At 51.7% G+C, this 22465-nt stretch overlaps 1 protein-coding gene across 1 annotated transcript in view; it reads right to left on the bottom strand.

The window, feature by feature from the left end:
- Positions 1-3995: 3995 nt before the first annotated feature.
- Positions 3996-22465, bottom strand: part of IGF2R (insulin like growth factor 2 receptor) — a 99458-nt gene continuing 80988 nt past the window's right edge. The window contains exons 37-48 of the mRNA XM_072829853.1: positions 20183-20344; positions 18844-19051; positions 18342-18488; positions 16877-17111; positions 15973-16109; positions 13424-13538; positions 12185-12331; positions 11320-11507; positions 9329-9515; positions 7811-7963; positions 6735-6804; positions 3996-5828 (exon numbers count right to left, since the gene is read on the bottom strand). Coding sequence (XP_072685954.1) covers positions 5412-5828; positions 6735-6804; positions 7811-7963; positions 9329-9515; positions 11320-11507; positions 12185-12331; positions 13424-13538; positions 15973-16109; positions 16877-17111; positions 18342-18488; positions 18844-19051; positions 20183-20344 — 2166 coding nt within the window. The 3' untranslated portion in view covers positions 3996-5411. The remainder of the gene's footprint in view (positions 5829-6734; positions 6805-7810; positions 7964-9328; positions 9516-11319; positions 11508-12184; positions 12332-13423; positions 13539-15972; positions 16110-16876; positions 17112-18341; positions 18489-18843; positions 19052-20182; positions 20345-22465) is intronic.

Here is a 22465-nt window from a genome sequence, read left to right as displayed (position 1 = left end):
ATGTGACTCCTGGATGGCTCCTGGTCACAGGACAGATCAAGCCATGCATGGAAGCTTGGAACATTCAGCCCCACCCAATTCTCTTGAGGAGGAAGATGGGCTGAAAACAGAGCTAATGATCCATCAAGCCTATGTGATGAAGCCTCTGTAGGAATCCTAAAAGTGGGGCACCTGGGTGGCTCAGTGGCTGAACATCTGCCTTCAGCTCAGGTCGTGATCCCGGGGTCCTGGGATCGAGTCCCGCATTGGGCTCTCCACAGGGAGCCTGCTTCTCCCTCTGCCTGTGTCTCTGCCTCTCTGTGTCTCTCATGAATTAAAAAATAGAGAGAAAGAAAGAAAGAGAAAAGAAAGAAAGAAAATAAAAAAAGAAAGAATCCCAAAAGTAAGGGATCTGAGAGCTTCCTGCTGGTGAACGCATCCACAACAGGAGGATGATGCACCCCAACTTCACGGTGACAGAAGCCCCTCTGCTGCCCTATGTACCTCTTGATCTGGCTGCTCATCTGTTTCCTTGATCGTATTCCTTGGTAAACTGGTAAATATCAGTGTTTCCCTGAGTTCTCTGAGCTGCTCCAGCAAATCCATTGAATTCAAAGGGGAAGCAGTCATGGGACCCAGATCTGCATCCAAGTCACAGAAATATGGGTGACCTGGGGACCCTCGATCTGCAATTGGTGTCTGAAGTGGGGGGTGGTCTTGTGGGACTGGGCCCCTTACCTGGGGTCTGAGGCTATCTCCAGGTAGACAGTGTCATAATCCAGTTAAATTATAGGACCCGCAGGTGGTATTCCAGAGCACTGCTTGGTGTGGGGAGAACCCCACACACTTGGTGACCCGAAGTGAGACGTTCTGAGTGAGGAGCAAGGGAGATACACACAGGAGAAGGGAGAGCTCGGTTTTACCTACACAGGAAAACGAGTGGCCACTCAAGCCAGCCAGGGCTGCCCACTCGCTCTCTGTGTTGCCTGGACCAGGGACTCGGTTTCCCATCTCACGATTCCTGGCTCAGGTGCAGCGAGGGTGGCCGAGGACATCTTGGGGATCAGAATGAAAACAGGAGAAGCACCAAGCACTATGACCCTGTAATCAACCACCAAACCACCCATGGCAACTCCCCACCCCTGCCACCCCCACCTCATGGGGGCCCCTCCCCTGGCTGCACTCAGCCCCAGGGCTGAGTCCCAGGCCTGTCCCAGGCTGCAGGCCTCCTCACCAGCTCTGGGGTTGCTGGTTCCATCTCTGTGCCGCCAGGAGGGCACCACCATGTCCTCTCCTCACAGCCTTCAGTCCCCAGCCCCTTGTCCAAAACAACAGCTTTCTCTTAAGGACCTGAAGGGACAGGGAAACTGCAGTGGGGAGTATGGAAACCACCAGAAACGAGGAACCAGCACAGGAGCCGTGGTGAGATTCGGCAGGGCCATCAGGGCACGGCCTTCCTTGTGACCCAGGCCGTCCTCACACCGCAGGCTCCCGCCCGCCCCATGTCGGGGCCCCTCTGCTGACACCAAACCCACCGACGCGGGAGCCTACCCCCCAGAGCTCGGCCAGAGGCCCAACAGGGCAGCCTCCTGTCTCCACCTCCCATCTCCCGGCGCCAGGACCATCCGGACCCAACAGCCTGTGTGTGCCTGCCTGGTTTGCTGCTTACAACCTCTGGTCCTCATTTGTCCCAGCACACGTAGGAAACAGCCACACATATTCCTTCCTACCCTCCCTCCCTCCAGAGCTCAGAGGGCTCACCAAGGTCACCCTCGGGGCCAGGGGTCCCTGGGAGCAGAGACTAGTCAAGACACTGGGGACGGGTTTGGAGCCAGCCATCACTGGGCTCTGGGTTCCGGTTCTATCCCCAACTGGATGCCGGCATCCCAAGTCCCAGTAACCTAAGGATACCTGTCAAAGTCCAGCCCGTGAGAACCTACTGGGCTCTCAGTGACCCACCCACCCTGTCCCCGCAAAGGAGCCCACCTGTTCACTCGCCCACTCACTCCTTGACGGGCACGATGGCGATCACAGGTCACAGGGGGCAGCTTCAACGAGGCCCCCAGGCACAACTGTGGGTCCTCCCTGTGTCTGCTGGCCACCAGGACCCTCTAGGGGACCGACCGGGCCTCACATCCCTTGATTAGCATCCCGGGGCGGCCGTAACAAAGGGCCACAGGCCAGGGGAACTGAAATCATAGGCCATGTATTAGAGGTCACAGTCCTGGAGACCAGAACCCAAAACCACAGTGTGGCAGGGCTGGTTTCTTCTCAGGGCTAAGAAGGGAGGATGTGTTCTAGGCCTCTCGTTGGCTTGTGGAAGGCCGTCTTCCCCATGTCGTCACATCCTCCTCTCTCAGTGCACATCTGTCTCTGTCTTTGTTGTAAGGACACCGGTCCTAGTGGATGAGGACCCACCTCTGACCTCACCGGCAAACATTTAGAAAGCGCTGCATACCGTACCTTCTTGGAAACCTTCCTACCCTCCCTCCCTCCAGAGCTCAGAGGGCGGAGTGCTCACCAAGGTCACCCCCAGGGCCAGGGGTCATGCTCTCTGCAGGGATCACTGGCTCGCCCCATGCTCTCAGGCCACCCAACAGGCTTGCTCAAGGGTAAGGCCAACTTACCCTTTTTAAAAAAAAAAAAAAATATATATATATATATATATATATATATATATATATATATATATTAACTCCGTTAACTCCATAATATGCCAATCACGAGCTAGTTTTCAGCAGTTACATTCCCTTGATCACGGCTGCAGAAGGATGTAATTGGAAAACAGGGAGACCAGAGACACGGCCGGAGGTGACATCACGCAGCCTACGCCACTGCAATACAATTGTCAAGTTCAGCGGCGGTTTGGTAAAGCCGGTTCAGTTCTGTTCCCTTTGCCAGGGATTCTCACGTTTGTGAAAATTGGACCAGCGAATGCAGCTGGAGAAGTAAGCCGTGTGAGCACACCTGAGTCATGAGTGGTCTTCAGAAGCTGATGGAGATTTACATCTAACCTCTCTAAACCACCTGTCCCCAAAATGCTCATCACCCCTAGTACCTGAACCCCAAGAAGAGACTTACATGTCCATCGGTTAACTCTCATGAAGGACTGGATTATCCCCCGATGTTGTTTTAAATGCCCAGGTGCCAATCAACCTTCTGGAAGGGATCATCGTATGCACTATACAGTTTCAGTGGTTGGTGAAGAATAGTTTTAGGTGTTCTAAGAGCAGACTTCTACTTTACTAGGGTTTCCTTGACACAGGGTTGCCTCATCATGCTCATCCCCCACTTACTCTGCTCCTCCACCACGCTCGGACAGTCTCAAACAAAAGGGCATGAGATAGTTGGTTCAAGGTATCCGGGTATCAGGGATGTCCTCTTACCAATAAAATCACTTCTCTGAAAACATCATAGTTCCTACTATTTGCTGTCAGGTCACATTTTTCTAATACTACCCACAACAGCTGGCAAGGGTGGTGACTGTCTTCAGAGCCCAGGGCAGTCAGTGGCGGTTGAGGTTCTTAAGAGTCCGAGCAAACACCCAGAAGCATTTGGCAGGTGGCCGCGGGTTCAGATGAAGACCTCTGCCATCACGTTCACCAACACGGCCAGTGGGTGCCTGCAAGTGGCCTTCCTGACCCAACAGGGGTGGGGAGGGCCTTCCTGTGTGTGTCTTAGAGGGAAGTGAGCAGGCGGGAGAGGCCTGAGAGAACAGCCCCCTGGACATGAAGCTTGAGGACAACCAACTCCTAGGTGTCCGCTTTAGCAAACTGGGGACACCGTGACGTCTGCTTTCTCGAAAAAGAGGGCTGACATGTCAGACCCCCAGAAAGCCGAATGCAGGCGAGGCAGCCCCAGCGCTGCCCACGAAGGGCCAGCAGGACCCCACCGCCGAAACCCACATGCAGACCTCTTTGGGGACTCCACAGAAGAGCACACAGGCTCCCAGACTTGGCGATGGGTTCAGCGACTCTTCACATCGAGGGGGGGGCGAAGAAAACATAACACTCGACTAATAATTTATCTTTTATTGAAATTATTGAATACTTTATATTACAGTAAATTCGATTGAAAAAAATGAGAGAAGAAATCAATTTTAAAAAATACACTCATGTTGAAATCAAAATTAGCCAGCCAAACCGAGTACAAACCAAGGAATTCTGTAGGGTAGTTTGCTTTTCAGTACATGAATACCACTGAGTCTATATACAATTCTATAATTTGAGAAAAGTCATTCATTAAACACTTCAAGAAAGGTGCCAACAGCCAGGGAAGGACAGTGGCCCCGCCCTCCTGTCCTGCAGCACTGAGAGGCCAACCCAGCACCCCCAGAGCAGGAATCCCAAGTGCAACGCTAGGGCGAAACGCTGGCCCATCGGCTTTCATGCAGTTTCCGTAAGTCACGCACTGTGCAAATTAAGGCTTCTTATAGGTCGAATGGTTGATAAACACTTTTTTTTTCTTAAAAAAATAAGCACAGTAAAGGTGGTATCATGAGAACCTGAAGAGGTGAGACCTATATCCCAAATCTGGAAAAAAGTTATTTTCTCTGACATCTCAACTCCATTCTCACACACACACAAAAATAATCTTTGGGTGGGTTGTTTGAATTCACCAGCCGGCGAAAGAAATACTGATAAATGTGCTCTGCGCACCTAGGATTGAAGACGTCATGCAAAAAGCTGCAGCCGTTACTGACTGAAGAGGCAGAGAACAGGCCTCCAGAGCCTAGGCACTCGGGGACCTCTGCACGTGTGTGTGCGTGCACGTGCGCGTTCCCTTAGGAAACAGGAAGCAAAGAGGAAGGACAGAATGGAGCGTTCTAACTTAGAGGCTACATTATTGACCAGTTCAAAAATCTCATATGGAACCTTCCTAGCACACCGACAGCTTCTCCTCCGGGCGGGGGATGAACCTTGACGTCACCCCTGCCGTCAGGGGAAAAAGGCTGTTGGCTTGTTTTTTTATGTTTTTTGTTTTGTTCTTTTTTTTTTTTTTTTTTCCTTTTTCGCAAACCTGAGTAATTGTCAAAGTCAATAAATAGGAGGAGAGAATTAAATGCTAAAATATAATGGTCAAAACCATACAGGGCCTAAAGCAGCAAGGGTTTTTCTCAAATACGCAGCCCTCGGTTCCAAGATGCGTCTGGCCCGGGCACACACTATGAAGCGCCCGGCTGCCACGCTTTTAAAGTGAGGGCTGGGGACAAAACCCAGGGCCCCGGCCCCACCCCCAGTGACAGGAGCAGAGCCTCGTTCCAAGGACTGTAAACCTGACCTCCTCACCCTCTCCCCCAGCACAAAAACTCTTCCCTTTTGAAACAGTTTTTGTTAAAGGCAAAAATGATAGAAGCATCATCGAGCTGAAGTCTTATTTGGTTGGAGGTGCCTGGCGAGGCCGGACCCGCGTCTCCCGTAGGCACCAGGAGACTAGATGTGCAGGAGGTCCTCGTCGCTGTCGTCGTGGAAGGATGCCAGGCCGCCGGAGGTCCCGGTCTTCTGTGGCACAGGCCGTGGCTTCCCCCTGCGGACCCTGTCCCCTGTCACCAGCCCCCCTGCACCATCGGCGCTCTCCCGAAGCCCCCTCCTCTGTGGGATCCTCCCATGCGGCACACTCGCGGCCCCAGTCCCTCTGCCCGAGTGCACCCTCACCTCTGGGATGGTCAGGACCTCATCCTCACTGTCCTGGTCATCCCCATGCAGGGAGGTGAGGGCTTCGGCCGTCACGGACTTCGTGGTAATGTGCCCGTTCTCCTGTCCTTCCTTCCCGGGCCTCGGGGTCGGTGCCTGGATCTCTTCCATCAGCCACTCGGTTTCGTTTTCATCCGCCTCCTCCTCCTTGTTCACCTGCATGAGACAAAGCGAGACCCTGGAGCCTGTTCTGCTCTTCTGTCACCCTCCCTTCCAGGACCTACTCATGAGCTGGGGAACCCCTCCCTGCCCCCTGCAGTCACCCCTTTCCCAGGCTCCCCCATCAGGGAAAGGAAGGGTCAGCTGGCAAGGTCAGCTCCTGCTGAGAGCCTGCCAAGGCAGACAGGGCCAGGAGGAAAGCTTCCACATTGAGCTAGGTGCCCTCAGGGGACAGGAGGGGCCAAGTGGTGAGACAAGCCTCAGGAAGGAGGTGACTGTGTCTGAAATAAGCCTTTTAGAAAGCAGTATGGTGGCTGTATCAGGAGGCACGAGCGTGCATATGCTCTTTAAACAAATAATGTGTTTGGGGGAAATTTATCTGAAAGCCAACCATCCAAATGGCAGATACACAAAAATTTTCATTATTATTATTATTATTTTTAATAGCCAACAAAAGCCTCCTGGGTGGCTCAGTCGGTTAAGCATCTGCCTCCAGCTCAGGTCATGATCTCAGCAGGGTCCTGGGATCAAGCCCCAAGTTGGGCCCCCTGTTGAGCGGGGAACCTGCTTCTCCCTCTGCAACACCACCCCCCAGCCCCTAGCCCCCCGCTGCCAGCTCATGCTTTTTCTCTCTCCTGCTCTCTCTCAAATAAATAAAATCTTAAAAAAAAAAACCCTCCCCCAAATAAATACAGCCAAAAAAGTAGAGACAACTTCAGTATTAAATGTTCTAAGAAAATTGGCTATAATCACAATGAGAAAAAGTTATAGGAAAAAAGGACATGTGCTTTGGTTCAAAGCAATGGATGATGCTTCCCCTTTTGTGTTTTTCTTGTCATCACCGACTGATGTCATCACCATATGGACAGCCCGATACTGGGGGCAGGGGAGGTGGGAAATTACCTTCGAGTATTTGTAGGACACGTTGGCACTTCTCCTGCAGCAGCTGGTCAGTCTGCTCACCACGATCTCCCTGTAAGGCGAGTGGTCACTGCTGGGTGGGACCAGCAGGGCAGAAGGCCCACCTGGCCAGCCCCACCACCTCGAGCGCCCACTGACAGAAGCCGCAGCGACCACAGGCATGGCCCTCCACGGCACAGGCGCACTAAACCCACGGCAGCTGGGTCAGTTCAGTGAAAAGAATGCTCTGGAATCAGACAGAAGGGGATTTGAAACCTGCTCTGCCTCTCAGCAGTCTAGCGAGGGCAGGAGCAAGTTACCTATGTTTGTGCTGTGTGACTACAATAAGACCATGTTGTTCCCACCACCCCAAGGCTGCACTGAGATTACGCGTGCCAAATAACTAAGCCAAGACCAGCTCACACCCAGACCTTCTCCCCTGACTCTTCATTCCAGCACATGCCTCTCTGGGTGGGATGGCTGCACACAGATTCTGGACGCCCTCTCTCATTTGCCAGGGCTGACCACACACAGGGCTCTTAGGCTCTGTGTTTCACTCATGCATGATGTGGAAGTCTGCTGGATGGACAGCCACACGTGGTGACAAGCCCTCTGACCCAAAAAAGGTGAGCCAAGGGGATGGTGTCATACCTGGCACACAGCAGGCTCTAGTAAATGCTCACTTTTACAATGGGAGGAAGGGGGCGGGGAGGATAGTGTAGAGGGGTCAGTGGATCAAAAGGAAGTCTGCTCATAAAAGGTGCTAATTTTTTGTCCATCTCAGGACACATCCAGAGACCAATGTCCTAGATACAGATGGGCCAGGCCGAGAGCCTGCAGAGCATCTGCTATGTGACGTGAGCACCAGAATGTGGCTCACAGACTGGGGACAGGTTCCACAGCCCTGCTCAAATAGAACACCTTGTCACAGGAACCCAGGCAGTTAAAAAAACACAGCTTTGAAGACAGCTTCCATAATTTACACACACACACACACACACACACACACAGAAGCTCAGATCCCAGGACTCCAACTTTGAAGCACTGGCCTCACGGCCCACCTGCCTCTGTCTCCTTACCTCCTTTCCTTCTTGTAAAGCAGCAGGGTCAGCAGACAGCCAGTGAGTGCCACCAGCAGCAGGCTGAGGACCGCCCCAACGGCCTGGCTTCTCTCTGACAGCCCCTTGTGCTCCTGTGTGTCCTCGCCTGCATTGTCACCATCAAGGTCCACTCTGAAAGGAAGCCACATCACTTGGTGGCACATCCCCCCGAGCAACAACCCCTGCAGGCCCCAACCCAGGGTGTGGAGAACAGCAAAGGACAGAGTCCTTGGATAGCGAGATTTCCACGAGTATGGAAAACAGGTGCACAAGCAGGAGTACAGGTGGTAGGTGCTGCCTGGAGTGAGGCGGGCGGCGATTACAGAGGGCCACACGCACATCCCTGGGTCACCCCACTCTGCTTATCAGACTCCTAAGTGTGTTCTCGTTTCTACTTCGGGCTCTCCTGTGGGCCAGGAATTATTCTGAAGTGTGTTTTAGTGTCTAAATGTGTTTCCATTTTTCACTTAATTTCTCATTACTGGTTCCTAACTTAATTGCACTGAGTGTGTTATTTATATGGCACCAATGTTTAGAAATTTGCTAAGACTTGCCTTACATCCATGTTCCTAGAAAACACACGATAAAGTGGACTCTTTTTAAAAATGAAAACCAATCTAAGATCTAACAGATGTGATGTGGAATCCCCACCACCATCCCCTAGCACAGTTTTTCCAGACTACAGTGAAATCCCTCTTCAGGAAACAACAGAAACAACTGCAAGGCCGGAACTTTATCTCCTGATCCTAGTCTTGGGACAGAGGATGAGAAACTCCTGTAAGAACCAACCTGGATGAACCTAAAGAAGAAATCCAAGAGGACAGCAGCTTGTAGCCTTTTGTTCTAGATGAGTGCCTCTAAACCTGGCCAAGAACTAGGCAGAGAGACGAAGGCTGTGGGGCATGAGAAGATGTAGGTTCCCTTACCGGAAAGCCCTCAGCACAGAAATGCACACTTCTCATAAAAACCTGGCCTACGGCTGATTGTCAAAATCTGTAGAACAAGTTTTCGTTCATTCAAACATAAATACTTTGTTCAAGTTAAAGAGAAATTTATCATATAAGAACCTGCACTAGAACACAAGGAAAAATGTGCTAGGAGCACAAAGATGAGACTGAGCATCTGCCGCCCGCAAGCCAGTGAGGGGACGCATCGGCCAGGGAAGGCCGGGGCGCAGGGGAAAGTGAGGGCGGTCAGGCCTCGTGCATGCAGCCGGCAGGTGGACAGCCAATGCACTGGGAGTGGTGGGTGGTGGGGACAGGGACCAGGAAGGGTGACGCTTGGACAGCCCCTGAAGCTGGGTACTGGCTATATGTTTGCTTCCCTGGTTCTCAGGCAGGCTGGAATATTCCCACAAAACCTGGTGGGGGTGTAGGGATGACACATACAAACATAAGCTTGAGCTAAGTTGAGAGCAGGCTGGAGGTACAGCTGGGAAGTGTCCATCCAAAGGGGAAGTGACCAAAAGTGCCGTCCGTGCCAGGACAGCACACTCACCCCAGGGGACACACAGCAGAGGTGTACCAAGAGAAAAGGTACTGGCAGTCGGCGGTCTCGTGGCTGAACTCGGGGATCCCGTCCTTCACCAAAGGATCACAGTGGAAGAAGATGGTGGAAGACACAGACTTTGTCTTATCTTTTCCACACTTAGAGGATGAGGCAAACACTACATCCAGGTCACCATCTGTTGGAAAGGAAGACAATACAGCCACGCCGCATTATCACCAACATTTCTAAAAAGCTGGTGTAGACTTAAAATCATACGTGAAGGGCCTTCTTCAAAGGTCTTCTTTGAAGACCTTCTTTCACAGATGCCTGACACATTACAGAGGCCCTGCCTTAAGTCAAGGAGCAGGAATGACTTGAACCTGGCCCCAGAAGAGGTCTGGCCTCTGTCCTCAGCTCACAGCAGGATTCAGAACAGGGACCGGCCATGCGGGATCAGCTCATCTGGACAATGAAATGGACCAACTGGGCAACCAAGCAGCCCGCCAACTAAACCAGCCTCTACAATGGAGCCCTGAGTGTTGGGGCGGGGGTGGTGGTGGTGAGCGTCTCTGGTTGGTGAGACTCCGTGTGTATCGTCACACACACACAGACACTAGGAATGTAACACATCCTCATTCCACAGGGAGAGGACGATGGAAGCATCCAGCTCCCTTCTGGGGAGCCATTCTATGTGCTTCTTCCCTTGGCCAATTTCTATCCTTAACTGTGACTGTAATAGCTCAAATGAGTCCTGAGTCCTAGCAAATGCTCAAACCTCAGGGTAGTGATGGAAGCTCCCTGAAACCTGTAGTTTGTGTCAGAAGTGAGGGAGCCATGTGCAGACGGTGCCTTCTCCAAACTGCCAGTGGCTCAAAGTCCACAGTCAGCCGAGCTACAGAGCCAGGGCGTTCAGTGTGTGAAGCGGACACGTCCACAAACAGAAGGGAGCCCTGAGAGCCGGGCTCTGCGGGCTGGGCCCAAGAAGGCCCCATGTGTTCTCACTCATAACTGGCTGAGGTATGACCCGAACAGACCATCCTGCCAGGCCGGCACACAGGCACACATCCTCAAGCAGATGGGGGAGCCGGGATGGCAGCTCTGAATCACAGTGAGATGGGGCTCCGTGATTTCCTCCTCTTGCCCTCTGTGGTGAATGAAGACTTGGGAAGAGATTTAAGCTGCATTTCTTCACGAAATGCAAAGAGTGGTCTTCAAACTAAACTGACTTTCCTGTGTTGATGAATACTGAAGTGAATAGGTCTGGAAGGGGTTTTATTAACTACGAATAAACAAACACCTTGACCCAAATAAACCCAACTCAGAATTACTGGATAAGAACAGAGAACCATGGGCGTTTACACCATGACGTGGAGTTGTGAAAGCAAATCAGGCTGACCTTTGGCGGGTCCCTCTGGCGGGCCCGAGGGGCAAGACTAAGTGCAGTGACACTTGGGCTCAGTGTCCGAGCAGAAACATGGACATCTGGGCTTCTACCACTCAGGGAGTGGCTGCTTCTCCCCTCGGGGAATAGCTCAGGAGCCCTTTTTAACATCAAAGTCAGCTGGGTTTTTAAACATGTTTAACTTTTTAAAGGGTGTCTATCTTTTTCTTTTCATCCTTTTGACAAACATAAAATATCTTCCTCTTCTCTAACAATATCTGAAGTTGCCAAGAACCAACATGACAAAACCAAATGGAAGGTGACTCTTGGACATGCACACTTTGTCTTCTGCCTTCACCCCCACTTCACAACCTCTGGTTCACACCAAGGTTTGGGCTTTCAGGTGTTTCTCTGTTAACTGAGGTGCCTTCTTCTTATAGGGAAATGCTCATCTCACACAACTCTTCAGCCCACTGAGCTGACCAGGTACCAAGACACAGAATCAGACCAGGACTCCTGCTTTAAATTCAGGGATTTCAACTAAGGGAGTTTCTTCACAAAGATGTTAAGCTCTTCCCTCAAAGAAGCCGAACAGGGAATGTTAATGGAAACCAATTACCTTGAATGTAGTATTTGGTTTTGTCAGAAGTTCCAACTTTCCTACTGAAGTGTTGGTCGTTGGGCTTAACCTGGCATATGTTAGCTCCAGAGCATGCGGGATTTCTGGAGCTTGTGATAGAGGAAAGCTGGATCTCATACAGGTACTTATCCCCATTTGTTCTCATGTCTCCAGAGGCGCTAAACAGCCTGAAGAGACAAAAAAGATGGCAGGGCCTCCAGTCCTTCCAGAAACCCACTTACATACACCCAAACACACAGAACAGCTGCAGGGCTGCAGGTCGCGGCCCTGCTCCTGCTTTGCCAGCCTGGGGGGCCTAGGAAGACACCTGAGGGCACTAACCTCCACCCCATCAGCTTCCTGCCTCCCACCCTGCACTCTGAGAGCTGGTGTGCAGTCTCAGATGTGGCGTTCCCCGCACCATGACCCCCGCAGGCTGCCCCTCCACACAGCCAGCAGGTGTGTGGCCAGTCACCTTGGCCCCCTGACCTCAGGAACCCCTCTGGGAAGACCACTGAGAAACTCTTTTTTTCACAAACCAGTAAGCCCAAGGCTTCCTGATCAAAAACTGTTTCAGGTTTCATCTTCCAGCTTCGAACCCATGGGACTATCAGGAAGGCAAGGAGGAGGGGCAACTTTATTTTTACACTCGAGAGAATTCACCATCTTTGGTGCTGAAACTTCATAGTTGAGTAATGCTTTCCCTCAGTTTAAGCAAAATATGACAACTACCTAGAAACAGTAACTAAAACACACTGCCTATTTTTCTCACAGCTCCCCCCCTCCCCCCGACCAGGGAAAGATCTAAATTGCTGGTTTAATTTTGAATACATGTCAGTGTTCTAAAGGAAAATGTTCCACTTACTTAAAATAAATATCTCCAAGGCTGAAGCTCTTGCCATTTATAGGGTTGGTGATGGTGCCGTTCACCATCTGCACCTCCTGAGGCTTCACCGCACAGGCGGCCCGAGAATCCCAGCTGAAGTAGTAAGTGCAGCTGTCGATGTCGAACCTGGATGGAGGGGAGCATGGACTGCGGTCACGCCCACTGACTTGGGGCCTTGCAGAGCCTTGTGTGCCTGGACGACGGCCACTGGCTTTCAGGGGTCCAGGCGCTTCTGAGCTCTGGGAACCCCCCCACCTGTGCCCCTGTTGCCCCCAGGATGCGTGCCAGCACCTCTGCACTAGGATGGCTATTATTTACACTTCTCAACAGCATAATAAGGAAGATGATGGTCTAGCTCATCAGCAATGTGAAAAAGTACGCAACTGTTTAATATGGGCTTGTTTGTTCAAATTAAGAAACTATGTGACATCTAGGGGCTCCTGGGTGGCTCTGCTGGTTAAGTGTCTATGTTCGGCTCAGGTCATGATCTCAGGGTCCTGGGATGGAGAGTCCCATGTCGGGTTCCCTGCTCAGTGGGGAATCTGTTCCCCACTCCCCTTGCCAGCCCAATAAATAAATCAAATCTTAAAACAATAAAAAACAAAAAAATCAAAAACACTGTGTGACATCTAAAAGCTGAAAAAATTTGCCCCCAAATTTTTGAACTTTATTTTACAAGCTTTTTTGACTCCTACATTGATTTAAATCCTCAGACAATTCCCGGGTCTCCCCAGAAATTCCAGCCCAGCTTCTGGAAGAATCAAACAGCAGCTCATATGCTCCCTCTGTTGGCCAAACTCCTCCTAGCATTAGATGCAGAGTTGCCTAGAAAATTCTAGTAGAATCCAAGAGCATCCCAGGTGCCAGCCCCACCTACTTGGGGGTCTCAGGCCGCTTGAACAGCTGGCCTTGGGTGGCACCCATTGTTGCCCCTTTGGGTCTACAATGATGTTGAAGAGTCCAGTTAAACACTGCTTTACAGCACCGCTTTAGTCAACGGACCATGGTGTCCCAGCCTTTTCCAGGAAATCCCTCCTGGTGCAGAGCAGCTCTACACACTATCGGACAATTAATAGCCCTGGGCCCCTCCTCACTGCAGCCACCCAAACCCCCTTTCCCTGCACACCCGTCGGCATAGCCACAAGGGAAAACCCTGTAGAGAGATCCTGGCGAGCCCCGCTCCATGCTCGCTTCCCGGGGAGGCCCCGACTCTCTCACCTCATGAACGAAGGTCTGCCCACTGTCTTCGCACAGGTCAACTCTATGACGGCAGATGCCGTCTTATTCTCCCCACACTGATAACCTTTTGAGTAAGTTACGATGACTTTGTCATCTGAAACACACAAATGATGGAGGTGACGTTATTTCTGGTTATAAAAAGCTTCAGTGTCAGAAGTCAACATCTATATTAAAACCCCAAACAGAACAAATGTTCAGCTTTCTGAAGACCCATAAGTCTTCAGTCTTGGGTTCTCAGCCTTGCCAAGCTCGGTGACCGCCTCCTGGTCCACACCACAACCTGACGGCTAGGGAAGACCTGGGTTCAGATCCCAGCCCGCCTGCTCCCTAGCTGCCTGACTCTGGGCTACGCAGCTGCTGAGCCTATCTCCTCACCTGCGCAAGAGCAATACTGCCTAAGTGTCTGCCACGAGCCCAGTGCGACAGGCACAGAGAGAAGAACCTCACATAATGCCAGCTGTCATGGCTGCTCTAATTCCAGTGTCCTTTAGGTGCTTTCCCAACAAATCCCCTCATCTGAGTCCCCCGGTAGTAACGGGAGGTGCTAGACCTCCAAACTACAACGAGAAAAACCAGAAACAGAACGACTCTGGTTTTCTCGGGTCTTCTGGCTCTGCATTCAACTTTTCCACTTCTGAAAACACAGATAAAGAGCTGAGACCCTGACCTGCAGGATCTAAGAGGAAAGTGAGCACTGGTTCTCGGCTGCAAGTGCACAGAAGCCAGTGTGGCAACCAGCTCAGCTCTCGCGCTGCTGCCAGCTACTGTGTAGGGCTGCCCAGAGTTGTCCTGGGGCTGCCTGAGCCCAGCCGGCCTGGCTCAGGGCCACAGGGAGGGGCCCTCGGGAGCCACACACACCCAAGACAGGAGAGGCCAGGGGAACATGGGCCTTCGTACCAGCTTCCCACATGTCCTACCCGGGACCCAGGTCAAAGCGCAGGGGACTTGGCTCAGCCAGAGGCCCAGGCTCTTGGCCCTCCCCAAATTCAAAGTGGTACTGGATGAGTTAAATATTAGGCGCCTCAGTAAAATTTTAGAAAAAAGAGTTCTATTGCTTTAAAAAGAAATTCTTAAACTGCTAGAGTACGGAACCAAACCAGTGCAAGTCATAATGTAAACACCCCGCACTACCAGGCAAGCCACTCGACCTTCCGCGGCTTAGTGCCCCTGACCTGTGACCTGGACTCTAACCCCAAGCCCAACCTCACGACACCAGGAGGATTACACAGGCAGAAAGCACAGCTGGGGATCAACGTTAGCAACTGGAACAGAGAGTCAACTTCTCCACCCCAAATGGCCGCAGCCCTCACTGAGATTGGGGTCATGGTGTTTGTCCTCGGACAGCTGTCCTGTTGGGGCCCCCAGTGTGCTGGGGACCAGGAGCTCCCTGCTAACGCAAGCTCCAGTGAGTCCTTCACGAAGCAAACCTCTTTCAGCTGGTTGTGGGAAACTGAGGGAAAGGCTGATCCTGTGTCCACATACAATCATGAGACTGCGGAACAGAGAGCTACCCTCACCCTCACTGTGAGCTGTGTGGGGACGGCCATGAACCCGAACCCATGGGCTAGGAGGGCCCCTCCAGGTGATGTGACCGACCTGCAAGACCTGGTGTACTTCTCGTCAAGAGTGACAGGGGTTCCCTTGGAAACCTGCTCTCCCTCCCAACAGCTCCAGCAGACTCAAGTCACCCTGTGGCCTAATCAGGACAACTCGGGGCCCCGCTCTACTCTAGCTAGGTAAAGGTGTTGTTCTTTCTGGTACCCCAAACACACCCCAGTTGTTCCTATCTAAGAAAGACCTACCTTCTCCTGTAAATAATGAAAGATAGGCATACCGGGGTGATTCAGTCAGTTAAGTGTCTGATTCTGATTTTCGTTCAGGTCATGATCTCAAGAGTCGTGAGATGGAGCCCCATGACACGCTCCGCACATGAAGCCTGCTAAAGATTCTCTCTCTCCCTCTCCCCAGCCCCATCCACGCTCTTGCTCTCACTCGTTCTCTCTCAATAACGAAAGATAGAATCTTCCACTCAACAACCAATTGCAAGTTGAATTTTCTACTAACGTTAAGACTTTCATTATATTCTAAATTATTAAGACATTCCAAAAATGTACCCCTGAACTATCTTTACCAAGACAGTCTTGGTAAAGACTTACGTAACTGCCGTTCAGCTCTCCCGAATAAATGCTGCCACATGTATACGCAGACTTCAACACTCAACCCATAATGGGAGCAAGGATTCAGGGGAACCTTAACCACTGTGACCCTCCCAGGGTAGAAGTACGTTCCCAGGAGAGGTGACCCCTCCACATACACCTGCCAGAACTGCTATCTCTGAGAATACAAAATGGTACTTATTCTAATGTTCCAGGAATTTCCAAAATGCTTTAGAAACAGTCATTGGGAAGAGTATGTGTCAGTTTCAACTAAAGCCAGTGCTGCCCTCGTGGTCCTATGAGGAAGCCCTCACCTTCCCAACTCGGATGCAACACCTATAACCTGAGCACGACAAGGACCCAGGGCCTTACCTAAGACGTCCAGCTTCTGTGTGTGAACGAGCCCCAGGGCCTGGACGACTCCAGATGCACTCTTCTTGCAAATGCTGGCTCTGTCAGAGCAGTCGAGAGGCCCTTTATATATCTTCTGACACAGATTTATATAGTACCTGCAAAACAATCCAAAGGGATGCGGGGGTGGGGGTGCAAGGTCAGTCTGCCCTGACACACTGGGTGGCAGCTCTGGGCATAACTTCCAGGAACAGTACTCATTCTGACAACCAAGTATCCCACAGCACCTCTGAATGGAGCACTGAAACAGACTTTCAAATAAAGGCCCAAGGAGTAGTTAGCTACTGGAGAAGGGAGTATGTCACCCAGGCAGGTGGGGGTGAGCCCTGAGACGCTGTGGTTTTGAAGAGCTGGAGTTGAAGAGCAGCAGTGGCTCCACTCCTAGCAAGCTGGTAACCTTAGGACCAAAGTCCTGCAAGTCCAGACAGAGGACTTCCCAATCCGGGGGCCCCTGGCAGAGGGGGAATCGCACATGGAGCGGCCACCACAGCCCACAAACCTCGGACCCACATAAAGCCAAAGGGGTTCGTGCCAAAGAGCTGAGAACACACACACACACACACACACACACACACACACCCATACACCCAGCAGTGGACAGAAGTCCCTCAGAGCACAATGCTGATCAAGACTCATTCTATGGAACCAACCACTGATCTCCAGCTTCTGGTTCCAAAGGCTCCCTTTCAAACGTCCACCTCTGCCTTCAAAACCTGCCCCATGCCCTGGCCCTGATGCCAGCGGGCTGCTTCCCGGGGCACACCAGGCTTACGTGGCAGCCCCAGCTCTGCAAGGACAAAGGGGGTAGACCACCATGAGCCTACTACCTGAAGGACATGGCCAGCAAGTGGCAACAGGTACTCACGAGACTCCTTCATGGACAAAGAACCAGGACCCGGTGAGCGAGGACAGCAGCCGTAAGTCATAGGTTTTGTGCTTCTGGATGAACTTGCACTCCATCTTCTTCGGAGGGCAGACAACTTTTGTTTTCCACTCAAAGGTCACCTCGCAGCCACGAACTTCACTGAAAACCTGTGGCCTCCCGATATCAGCATCCTCATCGCACTTGAAGATAATCGAGGACATCCGGTGGCTGTTTGCTGGGGAACGGCACGCAGGGAAACTTAGGCCACAGCGTGGTCCCAGGCCGGCTCTCAAGCCCCCACCCACTCTGCTGTGCTTCATGCTGATGACTCCACCTGTCAGTGCCCACTGCCCCTGCGCCCCAGCCAGAACTCAGCCTGCCTCATTCACGCCTACCCCGACCCTGAACAGACCAAGGCCCCTCAGGGCCCAGTGTCTGTCTCTTTCTGTGCTTCTTAATGACCCCATGGCACTAGCTCAATCCCTCATGGTATTCAACGTTTGGTCACGCATGAATGAGGACAAAAAATAAAAACAGCAACAGTAAGAGACCTGGAATTAACTAAAAACATGAGTGTCATCCAACAGACCAGGAGAAAGATCTTAAGAAGCCTCAAAACTATGATAGTCCCTGGGCAGCCTGGGTGGCTCAGTGGTTTAGCGCCGCCTTCAGCCCAGGGCCTGACCCTGGAGACCCGGGATCGAGTCCCAGGTCAGACTCCCTGCATGGAGCCTGCTTCTCCCTCTGCCTGTGTCTCTGCCTCTCTCTCTCTCTGTCTCGCTATGTTTCTCATGAATGAATAAATAAAATCTTTAAGTTAATAAATATATACATACATAACAGCACCCTGAAGATTTAACACTTTATAGTTTCTATCATCTTGTTTCCTGTTCCTTTATAAAAAATAATTTTTTTAATGCATTTTCTCATCACTTTCCTTGAGAACTCCCATCTGTGGGTGTCACACATTTGAGAAGGATTCGCTCACAGCCCTGGTCTCCACGCATCATCAGAGCGAGGGCACGAAGTCTGGCTCACCCTGAAGGCCTGGCCCCTGTCCTGGGCCTGCCATAGAGCCGAGAGCCAGTGAATGAGCCCACCACTGTTCTCATCACTCCCAGCCTGCAGACCCATGACAAGTAGGTCTCTACAGAGGCAGGAATGGGCCTCGCCAATGTTGCAAATTAGCATAAGGGCACCAACCCCCCATGTTACTGAATGGACCTCGCTGACCACCCAGCATCTGCATCTCAGCCCTGCTCTACTCCGGTCTAGGTACATGGTCACATAACACATCCCACGGAGAATTTGAGATGTCCTTTCTTTATGGAATATAGGCCTGACATGGAAAAATATATGCGACAGAATTAACCCAGACATCCACAAAGCTCTGAGCATGAAGCCAGCCTGGGAGGGACGCCGACTAAGTGGGAGCCAGAGCCCAGATGCATGCTCCGCTACGTACAGTGTCTGCAGAAGCCCCACTCGTGGTCTCTGTCATAGTTTGCAGTGGTAGAGCACCAAAGCCTTGCGCGGCCCTCCACAACACACTCCTCGTAGCTCTTCCCATTGAATATGAAGGGGAACACACAGGGATCACCTGCCTCAGTTTCTGGAAAAAAGAAAAACATCTAGGTGACCCTGATTCCCAGCACATCAGCTGTGCTTTCCTTGCCAGGCACGGTCACCTAGGAATGCTCAAAAGGATCTCGTGTGGAAGCAATCACCCTAAGCCAACATTGGGACCACTGGGATTCTTGGTCACAGTGTAACAAGTGGCTCACAGGCCAAGGTGTGTCCGAGGCCCGAGCACTCACACTCAGGGCTGTGTGGACAGAACGCCATGTGGTCCAAGCCAGGAGTCCACTTTCATAGCATCTGGAGCTTCATTCCTCAGTTTCTTCCTGCGGCCGGGTCTAACACCACGTTTTAAAGGAACATTAAAACATCCTGCTACAAAGATTTACCTGGAGGACAATTATCTCCATTGGCGTAACTTAAAATGACAGCTTCATCCTGGTGCCTGTAATCCAGTCTCATTGAAGCCAGCCGTCCAAAAGATGCCCCTTTACTCCCAGAAAGTAGGCAGACACCCCCATCCTTACAGCCTCCTTCATCCAGGCCCGCCGCCGCAGTGCACACCCCGATGCTGTAGGTGCGTGAGTCTCGAGTCACCTGGACAGACAATAGCACACGTGGGGGGTCAGAAGTCTGGAGGTGGAGAGAGAGCCATCACTGCAGGGAGGTGCACTTGTGCCAGAAAGCAGAGGCTGCCGGGGGCTCTGCACAGGTGCCTCGGTCCTCTCCACCTTCTCGCCAATCCTGACCTGCCTCCGCAGGGCAATGCCTTACCCACCACCTGAGCATTTCCCTCCAACCACTGGAAGGATCCATACCACACCCCCAAGCCCAGCCTCTTCCTCCTCCCTCCAGGCCCCTACTGGCTGCTCATCCTCCTTCCCAAAGCCCAGGAGTGCTGAGGTCTGGATCGATGAGCAGAAAGCAGACACAGCCTAACTAAGCTTGGATCTTGCCTTCCTTGCTCAGCCCCGCCCTCTGTGGGCTCACACCTGCTGCACACCTGTCACACCTGTGGAAGGTCTCCATCACAGGAGCTAGCACCACTGGCTTTTGGGCTCACTACTCCCCAGCTACCACCCCCTGGGAGGTGCTGGGATCAGGTGGGCACAGTCCACAGTGTATAACTCAGTAACATCTAGACTACAGGCCCAGAGGTGGAAGGTCCCCCAGACACCAGTGACTTGAGATGCCCATGGCCTCATCAATATCACCAACAGTCCATGACACACAGGCCTGATAAGCCCCCACCCCCAGATGCATCACAAGTCAGCTCCCTCCATCCATCACCTCTGACTCAGCAAAATAGCTGCCTCTGTGTATCTTAAAGCCAGGTTGGAAGGAGACACGGGGGAATTACACGTGGCCTCTGAGGGGTGCACCAGACCTGGCCCTATCCTTCTGCAGGACCTGGTCATATGCACGTCCCCAAGCAGCCTTCTGATCTCTGTTGTTGCACCATTTAATCTTTACAAAGCCCTAAGGAGTGAAACTCTGAACTGTGGGGCAGAGCTCAAGTGTTGGTTGTACCTTGTTCGCTACACAATCTAAAACCCCCAATAGGCTAATCCTGTGCATGTCCAGGATGGGGGCTAAACCCATTACCCCTCCATGTACCGTGCCTGAGTGGTCACAGGTGTCCCATTACCTACAACACAAGTGGATAACACAAAGAATCCAGGTCGCGGTGTCCCCCAAGATCAGTGGGCTCTGGGTGAGTGGCATTACCTTGAAGGTGCTTTTGGAAAGGCTGGACAGGTTAAAGCTGTAGTGCAGCTGCTCATCCGTCAGGGAGCAGCCGTCCATCTTCACTTCGTCTGGACAGACCAGCGGGGTCTCCCACCCAAACACAAAGTCACAGTCACTGGTCCTCAGCAGCATGGGAGCTCCCTATCAGAAAAAAAAAAAACCCACATGGGTCATGTACAGCGTCCTCACACAGTTCTCCTTCCCGTTGCTGGCACTACAGAGAAACCCTTGCTTCCGGGACAGTGGGTACCATCCCTGCACCTGGCAGGGGAGGGAGCCATGGCCATGGCTGTGAGGCTGCTGGGTGCTCTGGGTGACCTGCAGCAGCCCCCCTCTGGGAGGGAGGGCCAGTCATCACCACCCGCTGTGCCCTCATGCCACTGCCAGGCAGCCCTGCCTACACACATGGGACCCCTCACTACTTCCAGGACATCGCCCTGCCCTTAGACACAGAGTCTCTGTGTCCATACTACCAGTTCTTCAAATATCATGACAGAGAAGGGTGTGAAACTGAGCTCCTGGCATTGCACAGGAGGGGGGGCGAGGGCTCTGGTATGCTGGCCAGCAGCGGTTCCGTTTGTACAAACTGAGGATATTCACCGTAAGGGCCACACACATGGCCAGACCTTCCACTGGCCAAGTATTCTGGATCCATGTGTTTATGCCCTTCCCTGCTCAGCAACAGCCACAAAAACACAGATGGGGCAGCTGGTCAAGAATTTCATTTTTAGTTGCCGCTGAGAATCTGTTTTTCTATAAACTTATGTGGAAAAAGTATTCCCGCTAAAGATAAAAACCACAGGGGAAGAAAATCTCTAAAATCCTTCCAACGCTGAGTGAACATTTAGTGTGAGATGCCTCTCTAAAACCCAGTGAACACTGCTCACTTCCAACACGCTGCTGCTGCTGCTCAGAGAATCAGCACAAGCCCCATGGACATCCGACCACACATGGTTAGCAGTTTTAGAGCTAAGCCGTTACACGTTCTCTCTGTGGGAAGGTGAGATAACCAGCGCTCAAGGGAGGTGGATCTTCAAAACAATCCCCTTTGAAGAATGCAATGCTGATAGTGTCGCCTTTCTACAGATAAAACCAGGCTGCCTTAAGCTGTGTGTGCTGACAGACGCCTGTACAGACACACCCATGCAAACGTGCAGACACACATACAAAGAGATAAAAAGGGTTCACTGATCACAGCTCCGCCTGCCCTGGTAACTCAAGATTATCCTGACGGCCAAGGGACAATCTGTGAACAGGGACACGTCTAAGGGCCCTGAGCTGTGGTGTGGCACTATACAGGGAGGCCCCAGGCAGCAATGGTCTGTGTCTTCCCTACTCTTACTTACCGTACTGTCCGTCGTCACCAGGCTGCTGTCACATCCCCTCCTACCACAGTCAACCCACCCCTATCTGGCAGCCAGAGTTCCCTCTCCCTTACAAATCTGCTACAAGCCAGGAAGTCAGAAAATCATCTTCGTGAATTCATAAGAGACACATTCCAGAACTATAATCCATCTACTGAGCTCCTAGGGCCAGATGAGCCTTGCAATTCATTCTTCAGGATTTTAAGAGGTAATTTGAGATACATATTTCTATTACCCCTCTGTCTCATATACATGCACACACACCCAGTCCTATAGTCAAGCACATTCGTATTTCTGCAGCAAAATGTATGAATATTCTTATATCAAGTGGGACAAATAGCATGAGGAGCCTCCACTTGTTCATGTCAGAGGTCTGCAAGTTTTCAGAGCTTCACGGATTTCAGGAGTACAGCTTCTGTGCTGTGAAGCTAGGCTGCCTGGAGCAAAGAGCTCTCTACAGACGGTGAGGGTCGCAGCAGCAGGGCTGCAGGGCTGTACGAGTCACATGCATCACCCAGCAGCTCCGAGTCATTGTGAAACAGGGGCACGACCTACCCATTCATCTCCCATTCACAGAAAGCAAGAAAAACGTACACAGGAACCCTCCATAACAAGATGGTACTCATGATGGGAGCCGTGTTATTTCTAAGTGCACATAGAACAGAAGTGAATAACCTCCTTAGGGGTAACGTGTAACTTTGTTAGAGCCATTTTGCTTCTGGAGGCCTTCTTTTGTTTGCTAACTTCTAAATTTGAGGTTGTATCATGAATGATGATAGCTGCCGAAAGTCAGTCTAAATTCCCATTAGGAATAAAATCACTAATGCTACAGTATTAAAAAGGAAAAAGAAAGATGACACTTTTATATGTCGGGAGACACCATTGAATACCACTCCTG

Source organism: Canis lupus, chromosome 1 (genome assembly GCF_048164855.1).
Source record: "Canis lupus baileyi chromosome 1, mCanLup2.hap1, whole genome shotgun sequence".
Classification (NCBI taxonomy): domain Eukaryota; kingdom Metazoa; phylum Chordata; class Mammalia; order Carnivora; family Canidae; genus Canis; species Canis lupus.
This window is presented reverse-complemented; position numbering and strand designations above follow the sequence as displayed.